General features: G+C 39.5%; 1 protein-coding gene across 1 annotated transcript in view; it reads left to right on the forward strand.

Annotated features, from left to right (window-relative positions):
• ABCB11 (ATP binding cassette subfamily B member 11) overlaps positions 1-17,500 on the forward strand; it is a 991,743-nt gene that overhangs the window by 404,151 nt on the left and 570,092 nt on the right. Inside the window, exon 6 of the mRNA XM_044075586.1 lies at positions 8,447-8,688. Coding sequence (XP_043931521.1) covers positions 8,447-8,688 — 242 coding nt within the window. The remainder of the gene's footprint in view (positions 1-8,446; positions 8,689-17,500) is intronic.

Here is a 17,500-nt window from a genome sequence, read left to right on the forward strand (position 1 = left end):
CACTTGAAAAAACAATAAATGGTATCTTTCCTTCTGTTCTTTGTAGCAGACACAAGAGGCTTAGAGTAAATTCCAATAAATCTTAAAATGGTTCTATTACTCATAGGTTCAAAGGTTTATTTATTTTACTTATTTATTTGCCATTTGTTTACCGAGAAAGTCCATTGGGCCAAAAGTGAGCCCATTTTCAATGGAGGCCTGGGGAAAAAAATCTCCTAATCAAGTTTTACAATACAAATCACAGTTTTACAGTACAAGTCATCAATCTATAATTTATACATAGTTCATTAATAAAAATCAAAAACAGTTTGTAACTTATATACATATTTAACAGTGGAAATCAAAGCAGTTTATCACTTATACCTAGTTTAAAGTGTGAAAGCAACAAGTACATAGTATACTGAGGATATAAAAATGAGTTATGTACATATTTAACAGTGGAAATCAAAGCAGTTTGTTACTTATACCTAGTTTAAAGTGTGAAAGCAACAAGTACATAGTATACTGAGGATATAAAAATGACAGGACATGAAATAGTAAAAGTATATAGGAGTGTGCATTAATGGAGCATAATTAGATAAGAATTAAGAGCAGGTATTGAGGAGGAATAGACCTTAAAATTCCAGTTATTTGGGGTGAGTAAGAGGCAACAGAGAAAGAAGTGAAAATATATAGCGAAGATGAGAGTTAGGATGAAGCAGGGTGATGTAGAGTAGGAATGTAGTGGATGAAGTCAGGTGGGATGAGAAAAGGAGCATTCCCAGCGAGAAGAAAGGTATAAGTGGAGCAGGTTTTTAAAGAAGGAAAGGTTGCTGGTGGTTCGAATTTGAGGGGGAAGGGAATTCCATAGTCGTGCTAGAGAGAAAGATAATGAAGTGTCGCTAGGGTCCGTATAGGCTTATACACTTCCAGAAGGTTTTGGTTGTTGGACCTAAAAAGTCTGTAGAGCTGATGCATTTTGAGGGTGGAGGAAAGTGTGGGACAATTTAAAGGTTTGAAGTTGAGCTTATGGGTAACATACAGCTAAATGTAGGAGAGATAGTTAGGGAGTTCCAACCAATTCAAGGAGTGGAGAGCCTTGCAGTGGTGGGAGGAGGATTTGGATCCGGTAGCAAACTTAGAGATCTTATTATAGCAGGAAGCAAGTTTGGACTTTAGAGAGTATTGAAGGTTGTTAAGAAGAGGGGCACCATACATAAGAGAGGGAATAAGATAAGTGGTAGAGAGGGTGTGCTTGTTTGAGGGAGTGAGATAACGACCATGGTGGTATAACATACCCAGTTTGTAATGTGTTTTCTTAATGTTAGTTTGTATGTGGACATCGAACTTTAGTTGATCATCAATAATGACTCCTAGAAACTTTGAGTGGGGAATTATTTCAGCTGGGGTCTAGTTTTGGCTAGTTATGGAAAAAGAGAGCTTATCTATTTTGGAAGATTTAGAAGGGGTAAATATCATGATTTTGGATTTTGAAGGGTTGAGGGCAAGGTGATTATTCAGCATCCATGACTCAGTACAAGAGAAGGTATCTTGAGTAAGTTTCAAGGGCATGGGTAAGCATGTGGCAGAACAGATTATGGTGAAATCATCAGCATATTGGATTAGTTTAGTGTTTGGAATACAGTGATGAAAGTCATTGATGAAGATGTTGAACAGTAGGGGGCCAAGTATGGAACCTTGTGGGACACCTGTAAGAGTGTGGAGGAAAGAAGAGATAGAAATGTTCCATTTGACAGCTTGCTGTCTATTCGAAAGGTAGCTGGAAAAGCAGCTGATGGAGGGGGAGGAAAGATTAAGATGAGAGAGTTTGAACAGGGCAAAGGACATGATGGTGACTCAGTGGTTACTTTCCAAGAGTTAAATTGCAATGTTCTGGGAGTTTGGCATTGTGACTTTCAATGTTCTTGTCTCACTGTATATCACAGGCAAGGTTCATTGATGTTTATTAGGCTAACAACCATAATGGCCTTTTTAAGCTTAACCATGCATCCGAAATCTCTGATAGGTTCTGATATCTTTGATAAGTATAAGCACGGTCCTGGGAGATGAACCATTTACAGATTACTTATGTCCATTAGAGACATAGATGCCGAACCAGGGATGAATTTCTGGTTTCCCATCCAATTGTCCAAGTTGTACTTGAATTGGGTTAGGGAGGAATTCTGCTTCACATGGATTGGGAGCCTGTTCCATAGATGTGGTAGTCTCTGGGATACATATCTATCTCTCCAGCAGGTCCTATTTATATCACAGGCAAGGTTTAAACCTTTAGAATGGGTAATCCTGGAGGTGTTTTTTGTGGATATGCAGGAGATCCATCAGAGTGGGGTCTGATAATGCCCTGTGTGCCAGGCATAGATCTCCTCTCAAAAGCTGTAGGAGACAGAATACAGGGATAGGGCCTCGAGGGGGGTCTGCATAGGACATTTTACTTACACCCTGTATTCTTTTAGTAAGAAACTTCTGCGGACATTCCAATTGTTGGATCTGCCTGGATGGGTACATATCAAAGGGAGCATTGTACTCAACGATAGGTCTAATGAATGCCAGACACAGTGGAACAATGACTTCCTTGGACTTAGATGTCATACCTTTGTTTATAAGTTGTGCAACATAGAATGATTTCCTCACCATTGTAGACACATGATGGTCAAAAGCTAGATTACTATCTATGTGTGTCCCTAAGTCCCTGACTACTGGCTCAACTCTAAGGGGTGTGATGTCAGTATGATAGTTACAAGGGATGGATGATTTCCCAAAGGATACTATTATGCATTTCTTAGCATTTACTTATAGTCCATGACTCTGACATCAGTTGTTTGTCTGTGTCAGCCCCTCCTGGAGAACATTTGTATCAGTGTGAGATACAATGACAGCTCCTAATTTGCAATCATCTGCAAATTTAGTCAGCCAGAGACCACTGACATTGGCTTTGACTTCTGAGAAGTAAATGCCAAAAAGGGGCAGTCCAAGGACTGATCCCAGAGGGACCACTTGTGACTGGCCTCTTTGTAGAGGTGGACTCCCGAATTCTATCTTCCTGGGTCCTGTCTGTGAGCCAGTTGGCTATCCACCAGGTGACATACGAATTTATACCTAACCTCTTGAGTTTGCCAACAATGCCCGAGTGGGGTGTTGTGTCAAACACCTTTGCCAGGTCAAGGTAGGCAGTGTGAATGATTTTGCCCTCATCCATTGTCTGATGACCTTCTCAAAGAAGTCCACCAGGTTGAGTAGACATGATCTAACCTTGATGAAACCAAACTGGGTTGGGTCCAATGTCTGGAGGTTTACTATAGCTCTATTGATCATCTCTATCATAATTCCTTCCTTGGCTTTGCATATAAGACTAGTGAGACTTATGCGTCTGTAGTTTCCATGGTCTGTAGATGGCCCACCTTTGTGCAGAAGGATGACTGTTGCCTTTCTCCATTCATGAGGTATGAAACCTGTTTGGAGGCTACAGTTAAATAGTAATTCTAGAGGCCCTGAGAGGTCATGTTTCATGCTATTTAGAAGGCATCCTGGGATATTAACTGGGCCCATTGATGCAGTGTTCTTGGTCTTAGAGAGAGCATTAAGGACCTGTTCCCCTAGTGATAGTAGCGGGAGTTATATTTCCTGATTATATTAACCTGAGGGAAGGTTTAGGGGGAGAGAGGGATAAAGCTGGAGCTGAACTTATCAGCCAGGTGGTTTGCAATGTCTTCTTTTTCAGTATAGGTGGGCCCTTTTACAATGAGCTCTGCACACAATTGTGTATTGCCTTTGAGGTTGTGGACATAGCTAAAGAATGCTTTATGGTTGTCCTTGGCCTGGAAGGCCAAACTTACCTCAGATTTGGTTTTAGTAGACTTTATTTGTCCTCAGAGTTGTTTGTTTAGTTTGATGAAAGTGTTTTAATTATGCTGGGTGCAGCACCTCCTAATTTTTGCCATGATTTTCTTCCTCCTGTTATACAGCCTATTGATTTTGTGATTACACCAGGGTGGCTTGTTTATGGAGTTAGTTCTGTACTTCTTCCTCATGGGTACAGCTGCCTCTATGCAGCTATTAACATACTTGTACAGGGTTTCTGTGAACAGTTCTACATAGGCAGAAGTGTTTTCAGGGTATATGTGGGCTTGAAGGTTTGCCAGGTTCTCACTTAATAGCAGGAGGTTAGCCTTAGAATAGTTCCTATATATTCCTGGTTTACCTGGGAATCCATGTTTTATTTTTACTTCAAAGGAGTCCATTTTGTGGTCTGACTTTACCAGGGAAGGCATTACAGTGTGTGTGTGTGTGTGGGGGGGGGGGGGGGGTGCAGCACTCTCCCATATTAGTGAGGACCAGACCCAGTATGGTTGCATCCCTGATTGGTGTATTGACTATCTGGTCCAGGGAGTTTGTGTTTACAAAATCCAGGAATCTCTGTGCATGTACATTTGATGTCATATAGGATTCCCAGTTAACAGTGGGTTAATTAAAGTAACCCATGAATATGGTATTGGGTTGGATGGTTAGTGTTTCTAATAAGTTTAAGTACATGATATGGGTTTCCTGGGTCATAGAGGGGAACCTGTAGCTTGCAAGGAAGTGGTATTGGACTTTGCCTATCGTGATGTGACCAGCTTTGAAGTATATTTATCTTTGATGTAAATAGAGACACCTTCACCTTTAGTCCCTGCCTATGAAGTAGCTGGCTTAAATGTGTGGAAGGCATTATAACCTAGCACTGTTGGTGTGCTATCTACAGCTTTAAACCATGTCTCAGTGACTGCAATGACATCAGTATTCTCTAGGGTAAAGTGATCTTCTAGGGGGTAGAGTTTTTTTGTTTACACTCCTAGCATTGTGCAGTAATAACTTTAGATTTTTTTTATTTTTGATTTGCTATGTCGGAAGAACTTTCTGTTTGGCATTGTCTAAAAAAGGCACTATGCAGGAAGACAATGTTTTAGCTAATATTCAAAAGCCTATAGGAGAGAGGTGCAGACCATCCCTGGCAAAGCAGCATGGTGTGTTGACCATCTCCTTCCATACTGACAAATATTACACCCCCTTAGAATGACACCAGAAACTAAGCCAATTATTAAAGTCAATCATCTTTTGTTCTTATCGTGGCATCACCCTTGGAGAAGGTAAAATGCTGCTCAATGCTAGGCTCATACCAACCTGAGATGCATATTCTGAGAGTTATATGATGTTTCTCTTCATATAGTCTAGGGAAGTCTTTTACCCATCCTACATGGACTATGACTGAGTCATATTGGTAACAGTGGTCCAATGACTTGAGTGCCTGCATAATGTGGTGGAACATTGCCCTTAATAAGCAAATGACCATGACTTTCTCCTTACTCAGCCTGGTGAGAAGGACATCAGTGTGTCTCATGATGGAGTCTCCAATGACTAGAATGTTGGATTGTATGGTGGCTTGCCTTATGGGGCTATAGGTAGAGTCTCCAGGAGATGTAGCTTTATGTATTGATGTGGGTGTTGTTTCGAAAGAGTGCATTTGGGGATGTTGAGGGTATTTGTTATGTGTACTTTGTCTAGGAGGCCTTTGTGGTTTAGGAAGGTTACATTTAAGTGCCTCAGCATATGTGGGCCGATATGTCTGCTTTGAATTGTGCGTGATGGGTGCAGCGTTTGTACTACTGACAACCTTATGGACAGTAGGAGTACTTTTATGTGAGAGCTTTGCCTCCAGTGACATTGTATAGACACATCTCTGACATACCATATCAGTTTGTTTAAGAATTAACTGGCTGTCAGTAAATATGAGGCAATTTCTACATTGCCTCAGGATGCCTATGTCCACCAAGCCAGTAATGGAGACAGTAGGAAAGTTCATATCCATGGCAACAGACCCTTTTTTATTGATTAGACAGTTGGAGTGAAAATATCAATTATTGTCAGGAGTAACCAGTTTGCAACTATGGGGAATTTCAATGCCTGTCACTGCAAACTAGTTGTCCTGTGTGCAACTAGGTATTGGAGAAATTTCAATTGTGCTTTTACAGGAAAAATGTCACTCAAGGTGTCTGAGACTATACACAGCACTGCCAAACACTTAAGGGGAAACTAATGCAGAGACCTTTAAAATTTAAAGATGAAATATTTAGGCAGATATTCTGAAGTTAGAAACAAATCCAGCAGTACTTACTAGAAACAAAGAATTAGCTTCTCAAGAATGATGAAAAGAGGGAAGTCGCATGAATGGCTACTGCATGGTGCTACTAATGCTGGTCTCACCACAGCTTCACTCTGTTGGGATACAGTGCTCCTTTGCTTCTTCTCTCACCAAAAGCAAAATGTTAGCACCAATCCTAAGATGAGAAGCAGGCCACACATTGTTTGGTGATCCACAATCTTGTCCCAGATGATACAAGTGTAGGCTTGTAGCCTTTTCCTGGTAGATGCCTTGAATAGCAACCAGACCAATCAGGAACATTAAGCACAGGCACTCACTCTCCAACCAGAAACAGGAATCAATGCACTCTGCTCCTTCTCTCACCAGGACAAGAATAAAGCACAGCTTCCAAGCTGTCAACTATAAAGCTTTCTGGTGAACAGCAGTCTCCAGCAAATAATGTCCCTGTACACCTTCTGTCACTTGGAGAAAACAGAAGCAATAATTCCAAGATGATTACTGAGGGGCAGAATGTGGGCTCTCCAATTACTGGTGGTCTTGCAATAGATGCTTAAAGGTAAGATGAAAAAAATGGTTTATCCTAAACACGGCAGTGTACACTAAGCAGTTAGATATGGAAGTGGGTAACTTAGGTTTTAGCTTAAGTTCAGTTGTCAGCTTGGGTGCCTTCTGTGTGGAGTCTGGATGTCCTCCCTGCATTCGTGTGGGTTTCCTCTGGGTACTCCGGTTTCCTCCCACGTCAAAAAGACATGCATCTGGAGTGTTTCTCCATGAGCCTCCACTGAAGATTGGCTTTGTTCCAGGTCAGATTTTCCCAGTAAACAAATGTTAAATAAATTAAATAAATGAAGTAAATAAATTAGCTGTCAAAGTAGAGAGCCACTATTTTTAAAAGAGCAAGCTAACTCTTACTACACTTGGCTGTACTTATAAACTCTGTATGCTGTTTTTGTGCATATTTTAAATTAAAGCTCAACTTAAACTCTGTAAATAATTTTTATGCTTTTACTTTTTTCAACTTGAAAATGTTAATTGTTTTGCTTATAATACTATTTTCAGTTACAAATTTTATTGTAATTTTCGTGGAGCTTATTTCTTTGGGCCTCCGCTGAAAAATGGCTATCAGCTCAGCTGGACAAATCTGGTTAACAAATGTAAAATAAATAAATAAAATTAAATGGGGTGGGTACTTTTGTATTCTGGTACTATGGAATACAGTGGTATGACCAATAAATTTAAATAGTTGAAGGGGAGTGATGTAACAAAATGATAATTTTGTGCATACACCAGCTAGTGAAAGTTGAGAGGGAAGGAGATATATGGTCAAATTAACATAAGTGGCAGACAACTAGAAAGACAGTGGTGTTTAAGAACACAACAGTAACAGGGTGAGAGGGCAGGAAAAAATTCTGTCTGACTCCCAAGAGACACAGCTCTGGTCACGTTTCAAGTTTTAATATGCAATTAAAAGCATAATACAAGTAAAACACAGTTTTAAGAAAACAAATCACAGTATACAAAATAGAAAAAGGCAATAAAGTAATACAAAGTGCAAGAAATCAAAAGCAAACTAACATTTCCCTCACAGCAAGCTGAGGCAGAGTCTGGGTGAGCTTTTCCAGCAAAGCTTTGAAATGTTTTATAAATAGGTTTAGTTCCTAGCTTCTATTTAAGGGGTAAAATAAAACATTTCAAAGCTTTACTGGAAAAGCTCACCCAGACTCTGCCATGGCTTGCTGTGAATAAAAGTTCAGTTTGCTTTTGATTTCTTGTATTTTATATTAATTTATTGCCTTTTTCTATTTTGTCTACTGTGATTTGTTTTCTTTACACTGTGTTTTACTTGTATTCTACTTTTAATACACTTGTGGGTAATATATACAACACCTGAGAAAAAGGATCATGCCCTATCAGCTTTCTTCTTAAACATTTAGACTCTGCTTGTAATAAAATTTCACCCTCATAAGCACTCTTTAATCATATCACTAATTGCCCCATCTGCTTTCATAACTACAATCTATGTGTTGTGAAACAGCTGTCTTAAAGGGGCATAGTGACATTTGAGAAGATAGCTAATGATGTTGAAATTGTATTACAGCTGGAAATCCAGTCTTTTGTTGTAATATTTCGTATGATCCAGCAATGTATTTTGAGGATGAAATTGATCACTTTTACAAACTAATATTAATAAAGGATGTTTTTCTCAGTGCTACAGACTCCAACAAAGTATTATACGCTTTGCACAGAAACATTAAACTGCTGGAGAGTTCATGACAGAAAAATAAATGTTTCCTTTTTTTCTGATATCAGTTTAGGTTTGCTTCTTGCTCAGAGATTGCTATGATGATTGTTGGTGGAATCTCTGCAATGTTCCATGGAGCAGCACAGCCATGTATGCTGTTGGTGTTTGGTATGATGGCAGACACATTCATTCTTTATGACATTGAAATACAAGAACTTAAACAAGGATCAAACAAGACATGCTTTAATAACACGATCATTTGGGAAAATGGATCGTTGTTCTATAGGGACAATGAGACTCTAAGATGTGGGTAAGTCAATTACTGAACCTTTATTGTAATGACTATCTCTGTTCTTAGAATAAAAAGGAAATGTTTTGATATCCAAGTTGTAATAATGAAGACTATGTTATAACTTAATTTATATATATAAAATGCAGCAAAAATAGTAGTATCACATATACCATTATCAGATATTCCAGACAGTATTATGGCTACAGTCAGATACAAAAGTAAAAATGAATAATGTTGACTATATTATCAGCAGAAAGTTCACCATTGAAAAGGGCTAAAAACTTTGACATTTAAACGTATCTTGTTAGTAACTGCAATTGAGGCAACTTTCCTTGTATGAATCATAATCTGTCCCATACTATGGCAGTCACATGCATGCCAAGACTGATGCTTGGTTATTTCACTTAGAAAAGTGAATACAAAAGATTTACTGCAACTCGACCTTCAATGCTTACCATGAAATAAACATCTTAGATCCTAAAAAATGCCCATGTGCTAAACAAAACAACTTTGATCTACAAATAACACAAACATAACACAGCTGTTATACAAACAGTACAAGAGATGTCACCATGTAAATGTATATGATGTTGAAGTTCTCAGTGCTGGAGATACCAATTAATCTCTGGCATTAAAATGTGAGATTGCCCTCTTTTGCTTATCTTTATAAGTATTTATATAATATTAAGCTATTATATAACACTATGGCAAACTATATCACTAAATGTGGACAAATACCTATTCACACCTTACATTTCATTAGTCTCCTTTCTTCACTCACTTCCTAACATCAATTTCTCTCCCACGGTTTTTTCTCTAAACACGCCATAAGCCTGCTTTTCTGTCAGTTTGTATTGTAATTCCTGTTTGTATTACACTAACTTACATTTAATTTCTCTAAAAACTGGCTAAAATACATTTAAGTATTAAATCATTGGCATATAATTTGCATCTATTCTCAACCAATGTTTTCATACTATGTTTAATCTGGTATAGTCATTTAAACTGTATTTGTTTTGTTTTTTTGTATTATTTTAAAGACTGTAAAATTATTATTTTTAAAATGTTTTGTAATACTTTAGAGCTTTTTTCCCAGGGACTCCACTGAAAATGGACTCCTACCCAGTCAGACTTTCTCAGTAAGCAAATGTCAATAAATAAATAAAAATAAAATTATAAACAGAAATGCACTGGTGGAGCATAATTGAAAACATACAAAGTCATCTGCATAATATACGTCTGCATTTGTGTCTGTATGTCTACATATATATGTATGTGTGCATGCGTGTGTGTGTGTGTGTGTGTGTGTGTGTGTGTGTGTGTGTGTGTGTGTGTGTGTGTGTGTGTGTGTGTGTGTGTGTGTGTGTGTGTGTGTGTGTGTGTGTATATATATATATATATATATATATATATATATATATATATATTGTTGCATTTAACATTTTTATTTCCAATTAAGACAAGACACTTCTTCCTCTCTTTCAGTGTTATTTATTAAACACGTGTTGGAGCCTCATGGAAAGTACCAGGGAGACTCCCCGAACAAAGGAACGTATAAGCTTAAATGCTGGTGACATTGCTGACAGTACAAAAATATAAACTAGACCAATTAAAGTAGTACAAAAGACAATTAACCAATCAGTGGTTTACCCGTAGGCCTAAAGCAGTTCACATTACTACATCTCTAGGCAGAGAAAGAAAATTGGATGCATTTCCATATAAGGCACATTTCCTGCTTTCAAACAGGCTCTTGTTTTTCAGTACTTTTCCACTATTCACAGTTCGTAGCACAAAGCTCATTGTATACAAATTTTCACATACTCAATCTCCTTGAACACATGCTTTAACCATTCATATTCTACAATCCCCCATTTGATGCTGTGTAAGCATCACCATTTAGTCTATCATACATTTGCCCTAAGTCTAACATAACCATGTGGCTAGTTCCTTCAACATTGTCACATATATTTATTTCATCGTCCATATTCATGACTGCAGGCATATAAAACTGTGGCATCTTTTTAGAAGTCTTAAAAGACATTAATTTCAAAATCAATGCTTTGATTAAAAACACAAGAAAAGCAATAAGAGCTAATACTGCAATTAATAAAATTAATTTCAATAGTCCACATCCCCAACCTGAGAACAGGTTGGTTAACCATGCCCATGTTGAGTTATCGGCCTCCTTGGCTTTAGAGAGTTTGGAGACTCTCTGAATGAGTCTGAGATGACTTTCAATTTCATGCTGATTGTCAGGGATAAACGTACAGCACTCCTCCTGGATTAAAGTGCAAGTTCTGCCTTTCACCACTAGGGTAAAATCGAGAGCCATACGGTTTTGGAGAACCACAGCTCTCATAGCAGTCAATTCATCAGTCACTAGTTCTAAAGCAGAAAATGTGGCATTGCTTAATACTTCAAGCAATTTAGACAGTTTTCTCAGTTCCAAGATTAATTTTGCTGCTCCGTATGCTGGAATTATACCAGCCCATGATATGAAGTCATCACCCAAGTCCATATGAGATAGTCCTTTGGTGCCAGCATGAGCTAAGTCATGATGATAAATCCATGATGCATCAATTTGGCCTAACAGATTGGCAGGCTTTTTAACCTCTCACACATTCCAAATTTTTCCTTGGGGTAAGGCAGATGTATGTCGGATGGCTGGGACTAAATAACCTAAGAAACAGCTACCAGACCAGTTTTCTGGTAGCCATTTATAGGCCTTTCTTCCACATATAAAATAACAGTCCTGCACCAAGGTGGCAACATTTGAAGAATGGTCACTGCCCGGAGTTATGCCATGGAATATGACAAGAAATACAATATTGCGAGAACCAAGTAATGAGGCATTTCTCAATGTCGGCTGAATGGCATTAAATGAAACTCGAAAGCGTGAGGCTATATGTTTTCCTTCTGTATAATTGCACTGGTATTCGATTGTCATGTTGCAGATACTTTGTCCCATTTTTCGAGTCCAATGATGTTGACTTGAGTAATTTAGTCAGAAACACAGTGCCATTGCGACGGAGAGAAAGTTGTAATGCAATAGATTTATTGGATGTAATGTTAGCAATTTTATCAAGTAGGCTAGTCCATGTATCAATGATACTTAGTGGAGCCGCGGCTAATGACAATCCCCCATGTACGGAGGGAATGGAAGTGCAGATCCAACAGTTGAATGTAGAAGCATAGACATATTTGATGGCTTGATAGGTGTCAAAAGGTGGGTGCCAAATAGCTCATTTGGTGTAATGCATCGATGGAGCAGGAAATAAAAATGGCCAAAGCAAAATTAACAGTACAACAAGAATGTCCACCAAAATGATTGTCCAATATTTCTGTGGAAATGGTGGTTGAGTCTGCGTAGTGTCAGAAGTTTGGAGTTTTCCAAAAGGGTAAATGTTAGGCATCGTCAGGTAGTGGAACAGTTCTACTTCGAGTACGAGTAGCAATGGGAGGAGAATCTGGAGTTGAAAAAGATAAAGGTTGTTGATCGTCAAGACGGCACAACTTTTTTGACGTGTGAAATATGGATCCAAGTTGGAGATCCTTGCAGCCGCACAGCAGATGATGTTGTCAGAAGAACCAGGAAGGGCCTCTTCCAGCGTGGCTGGAGTGCTGTTTTTCTAGAGAAGGACTTAACGTAGACCCAATCACCTGGTTGTAGAGCGGATGGCAGAAAAGGATCAGGAAGATGTTGAGCGGCTGCTACTTGTCGATGTTGAAACTGTAGGAAAGAAACAAGAGATTTGCAGTACAAAAGAATATCATTATCAAATGCATCATATTCAGAAAAGGGTGGTGGTGGTGTCATGGGCATACGCAAAGGGTGACCCATGAGAATTTCATGTGGGGAAAGACCCTTAGTAGGACGCAGTTGTGACTGCATAGAAAGTAAGGCTAGTGGTAAGGCCTGCGCCCAAGTTAAACCTGTTTATGAAGTGACTTTAGCAAGCCTAGTTTTCAAGGTCTGATTCATGCGTTGAATAATACCTGATGCCTGTGGTCTATACGGACAATGAAATTTCAAAGTAATGCCTAACATTGTACACAATGATTCAACTAACTTAGCAGTAAAATGCATTCCACGGTCAGAATATATTTGACAAGGAACACCAAAACGAGGTATTAATTCATAACACAATTTTTTTGCAACTGAAATAGCATCATTTTTAGCACATGGGTAGGCTTCCAACCACCCCCAAAAATATCAGCAATAGTCAAAACATATTTAAAATGAGCACAAGGTAGGAGTTCAGTAAAGTCCCACTGTAAGGCACAAAATGGTCCCATTAGGTTTGGCACCGGTTGAGCAGGAGCCAGAGTGCTCTTTGACATGTTTTGCTGTAAACAAATGGAGCACATGCTCAAAAAATGTTGCACAGAAGCAGAAAGTCCTGGGGCAAACCAATCCTTCTGGATTTGTTTGATTAATGCTTGTACCCCTACATGAGCTGGCAAATGATATGCTTTTATAAGAGAATTTAACATAGATGTAAGGCAAATTAATCTGCCATCAGGATGTTGCCAAATTGAATCAGAACGTTGGAAACAACTGTGGGCCAGCCATGTCTTTCTTTCTGATTCCGATGCTTCACTTTGTAAAGCTTTCAAAACAGTAGTGTCAAAAGTAACCATTTGTAAGATAGGCTGCAGAAATTGTCCCTTAACAGTATGTGAAAGAGCAGTCTGCTTGGCAGCCCAGTCAGCCAAATTGTTTCCCTTAGCTACTAGGGAGTCGTTAGACTGGTGAGCTGCACACTTAACAACAGTAATGTTGGAAGGTAATAATAAATCCTGTAAGAGGTGATCAATATACACAGAATTTTTAATTTGTGTCCCAGAGGATGTCAAAAAACCCCTTTCCTTCCATAACGTACCAAAATCAGGAACAACACCATGGCCGTAACGTGAATCAGCATAAATAGTAACAGATCTGTCTTTGGCCATTTTACATGCATGCGAAAGTGCTGCTAATTCCGCGGCTTGTGCGGAAGTGCCAGGTGGTAATTTTCCAGTTTGTAAAACCTCAGATGGTGAACAGACTGACCATGCAGCCTGGAGTTCGCCAAGATTATTTCGTAAACAGGATCCATCTACAAAAAGAACTAAATCAGGATTAAGCAAAGGGACATCTTGAAAATCTAGTCTAGGAGAAAGAACAGTGTTAACTACAAGTACACAGTCATGTGGTTTGCCCTTGTCACTAGTTGGAATCAATGAAGCAGGGTTTAGTGGTGGGCAACGTGTAATTTGAACAGTGGGATTACTTAATAAACTTAACTCGTATTTAGTGAGGCAAGCATTAGAAAGATATTGAGTATTTGTTTTTAAAAGTAATGCTTGTACCGCATGAGGTACTGCTAGTATAGTGTCATGTCATAATGTCAATGGTGCTGCCATATCAATCAAAACAGCAGTGGCTGCCACTGCTCGTAACCAGGGTGGGTAGCCAGAAGCAACAGGGTCTAACTGAGTACTGTAATATGCTATAGGTCGATAGTCTCCTGTGTGTGCTTGTGCCAGCTGGCCCAGGGCAGTTTTATTTCTTTCACAACAGAAGAAAATAAAAGGTTTAGAATAATCTGGGAGCCCCAGAGCAGGTGGGTTTACTAGTGCCGTTTTAATAGTCTGAAAGGCATTTTCATGTTCAAGGGACCAAGGCAGATGGTCTGTGACCTCCTTTTTTAGAAGCTGTAACAGAGGGGCCGAAATTTCTGAAGAATTGGGCACCCACTGTCTACAATAACCTGCGAGGCTGAGGAATCCCCTGAGTTGTCTCTGAGTTACAGGGCGGGGGGCAGTCTGGATGGAGGTGATTCTGCTTGGAAGTATTTGACGTGAACCCATAGAAATGATATGTCCCAGGTATTGTACCTTTTCTTGACAGAACTGCAGTTTAGATTTATTTACCTTAAAACCTCATTCTGCTAAAAACTAAAACTAAAAGTGAGTCATCAATACAAGACTTGGTATCTTGCGAAGCTATAAGAATATCATCTACATATTGGACCAATACTGAACATGGTGGTAACTGCAAATCCTGCAGTTGTCTGTGCATCTCTCTAGAGAATAGGGTTGGAGATTCTACATATCCTTGGGGTAGTCGGGTCCAAGTATACTGTTGGCCTTTATAAGTGAATGCAATCAAATACTGACTATCTGGATGTACTGAGATAGAGAAAAAAGCTGATGAGATATATATAACCGTAAAACAACGTGCTGTAGGTGGAATGCAGCTTAAAATCGTAGCTGGGTTTGGTACGATTGGAAAAACAGGCAAGACAGCCTTATTGACTTCCCACAAGTCTTGCACAAATCTGTAAGCTTGTTTACCAGGTTTTTTTACCAGTAAAATTGGAGTATTACATGGACTTGTTGTAGGTACTATAATTCCTTGTTGTACTAAAGCTGAAATGACGGGGGCAATACCAGATGTGGCTTCTACCGTCAAAGAGTACTGTGGTACCCGAGGTAACTTTGCTCTGGGCTTTAAAGTTATTTTGACAGGAGTGGCTGAAATCAGAAACCCAACATCATTATCATGAGTGGTCCATAGATGAGAGGGTAGTGAATTTAGGGTCTTATTCTTATTGAGGTCAGACTGCATACACATTGTCTGCAGAGTGACATTTTCATCTAAAGTAACCAAAATACTATCTTGTTTATCTGAAGGTACTTGTAAAAATACTCCTTCAGCAGTGCAGAAGATGGTTGCTCCCATCTTACAGAGCAAATCTCTTCCCAATAAATTTAAAGGTGCTGAGGGTCCTACTAAAAATGCATGATTGTTTTGTAAAGGTCCCAAAGTTACTGGGACTGGGACGGTTTCAGAATATTCAATAGGAATGCCAGAGACACCTACCCCTCTAGTTATGTTATTAGAGAGAGGGACATTTATAGCTGCTTTGCCAACTAACATAGATTTGGATGCCCCAGTGTCAATCAAAAATGGGTATGGTTTATTTTTGACCAGTAACATAACATGTGGTCCATCTTGATCTACTGGGATGAAGGGGCACAACTGCTGTTGTCTATGTTCAGGGAACCTTCATCGTGATGGCTGCCAATTGGATGGAGTCCAATTAGAATTCCACTGAGGTAACGTATCAGTGGGTGGGGCAGGTTGCTCAGCCAGATACGGACATTCATTTCTCCAATGGCCTACTTGGCCACACTTGAAACACTCCATCTGATTATTATAGCTTTGGGATGTGGCTGATCGATTTTCCTGCCAGTTTTGTCTATTTTGGTTTCCAGCCCCTTGGCGTCCACCTCTCCCTCTTCCCCATCCTCATCCTCCCTGTCCACGCTGCCCAAAGGCAGTGCACATCTGAATCTGTGCTTTAACCAATTTCTCTTGTAAGTCCTTTTTTTCCTGTGCTAAGTAGTCAGAGAGGTATTGCACTTGTGTAACTAATTCATGCAATCCCAGAATAGGCCAGTTTAAACATACTTCCTTTAACTTATCCCATACTTGTGGGTGTAACCCATCTATGAAAGCAGCCGACAATCCACTCTGTGCCAGCTCTTCGGTGGGTTTGGGGTAACTAGAATAAGCCTCAAAGGCTTCAGTGAGTCAATTTAAATACTCGTTCACAGGTTTGTCTTCTTTTTGAAGAACTGATTTGATTTTGGACCAGTTGGGTGTGGGTGGAACTGTTACTGTGATGGCATCTACTATATGCTGTCTGACCGCTTCAAACCCATTAACTCCTTGTGCATCATGTTTTGGAATTGGAGTAGGGACATTAGCATGGTCCCAAATCCATTTCATCAGGTCAGCCGGTATGACATACTGAAGAACTGCCCTAACTTCTTCTATCGTAGGAATTTGTAAACAGATATGTCCCGCCAGTATACACTGGAACTTAGCTGTATTAGTATGAATAGGTGGTAACGTTTTAGTAATGGCTTGAAAATCAACCGTCGACCATGCCCTAGGTACTACAATGGTCGGTGGTTCCTGTGCACTTCTAGCATGAGCTGGGTTAGGTACCTCCCTCAAAGGTAACAATCTGTCATCATCTGATGACTCCGATCCTGAATCTGGATTAAATTTATCTGGTCCAAAATACCCATCCTCACTGTCAATTACAGCGGGGAACTGCCCAAAATGCCTTTGTCAGTGTAAATGTCACTTTCCTTTACCTTTATAGTAGGGTTTAGCTTTAAAATACATTACAGCTTTTTCTTCTTTATGAGTCTTACTACGAGTTTTTGGTCCCTTTTTTCTATCACTTGTATCTGGATCAGATTCACTAGAGTGACTGTCCACAGCTTGTTCTCTTTCTCTAGGGGTGGAATCTTTAGTGGTGGAATCTGGCTGTTGTGTTTCTGCTCCTTGTTGAGCGAGAGGGGGCTGATACTGCGGGGGTGCAATTGGTGGTGCAGTCGGTGGTGGGGGAGCCAAGCATTATCGTCTTCTGATTATTCAGTTATCTGCAATTTAGTCAATTCCTTTACAGGATAAAGCGCCTTAAAGGGTGGATCCTTCAAACATTTACTGTTTACTACATCTAAATTACTAGCAGTTTGTTGTAATTCCGTCAATTGCTCTTTTAATTTCTGCTGATTATCTTTTAAACTACTAATAATCGAATCCTTTTCTCTTTCTTTTGCCTCTGTCATCCAATCATTAAATGCTGCCCAGCACAACCCTGGTATTCTTCTCCCTTTTCTCTTTAATTTCCCTTGGAGGTTAAGCAAAATATTTTTATTAAAACTACCATTTTCTGGAAAGGCGAGTTTACCATCACCCTCAGTGTGGGCGACCCACTGACTGATAAACATACAACTGTCCCGGGACACACGAAAATACATATAA

This window comes from Protopterus annectens, chromosome 6.part1 (genome assembly GCF_019279795.1).
Source record: "Protopterus annectens isolate FY-2018-M chromosome 6.part1, PAN1.0, whole genome shotgun sequence".
NCBI classification, from domain to species: domain Eukaryota; kingdom Metazoa; phylum Chordata; order Ceratodontiformes; family Protopteridae; genus Protopterus; species Protopterus annectens.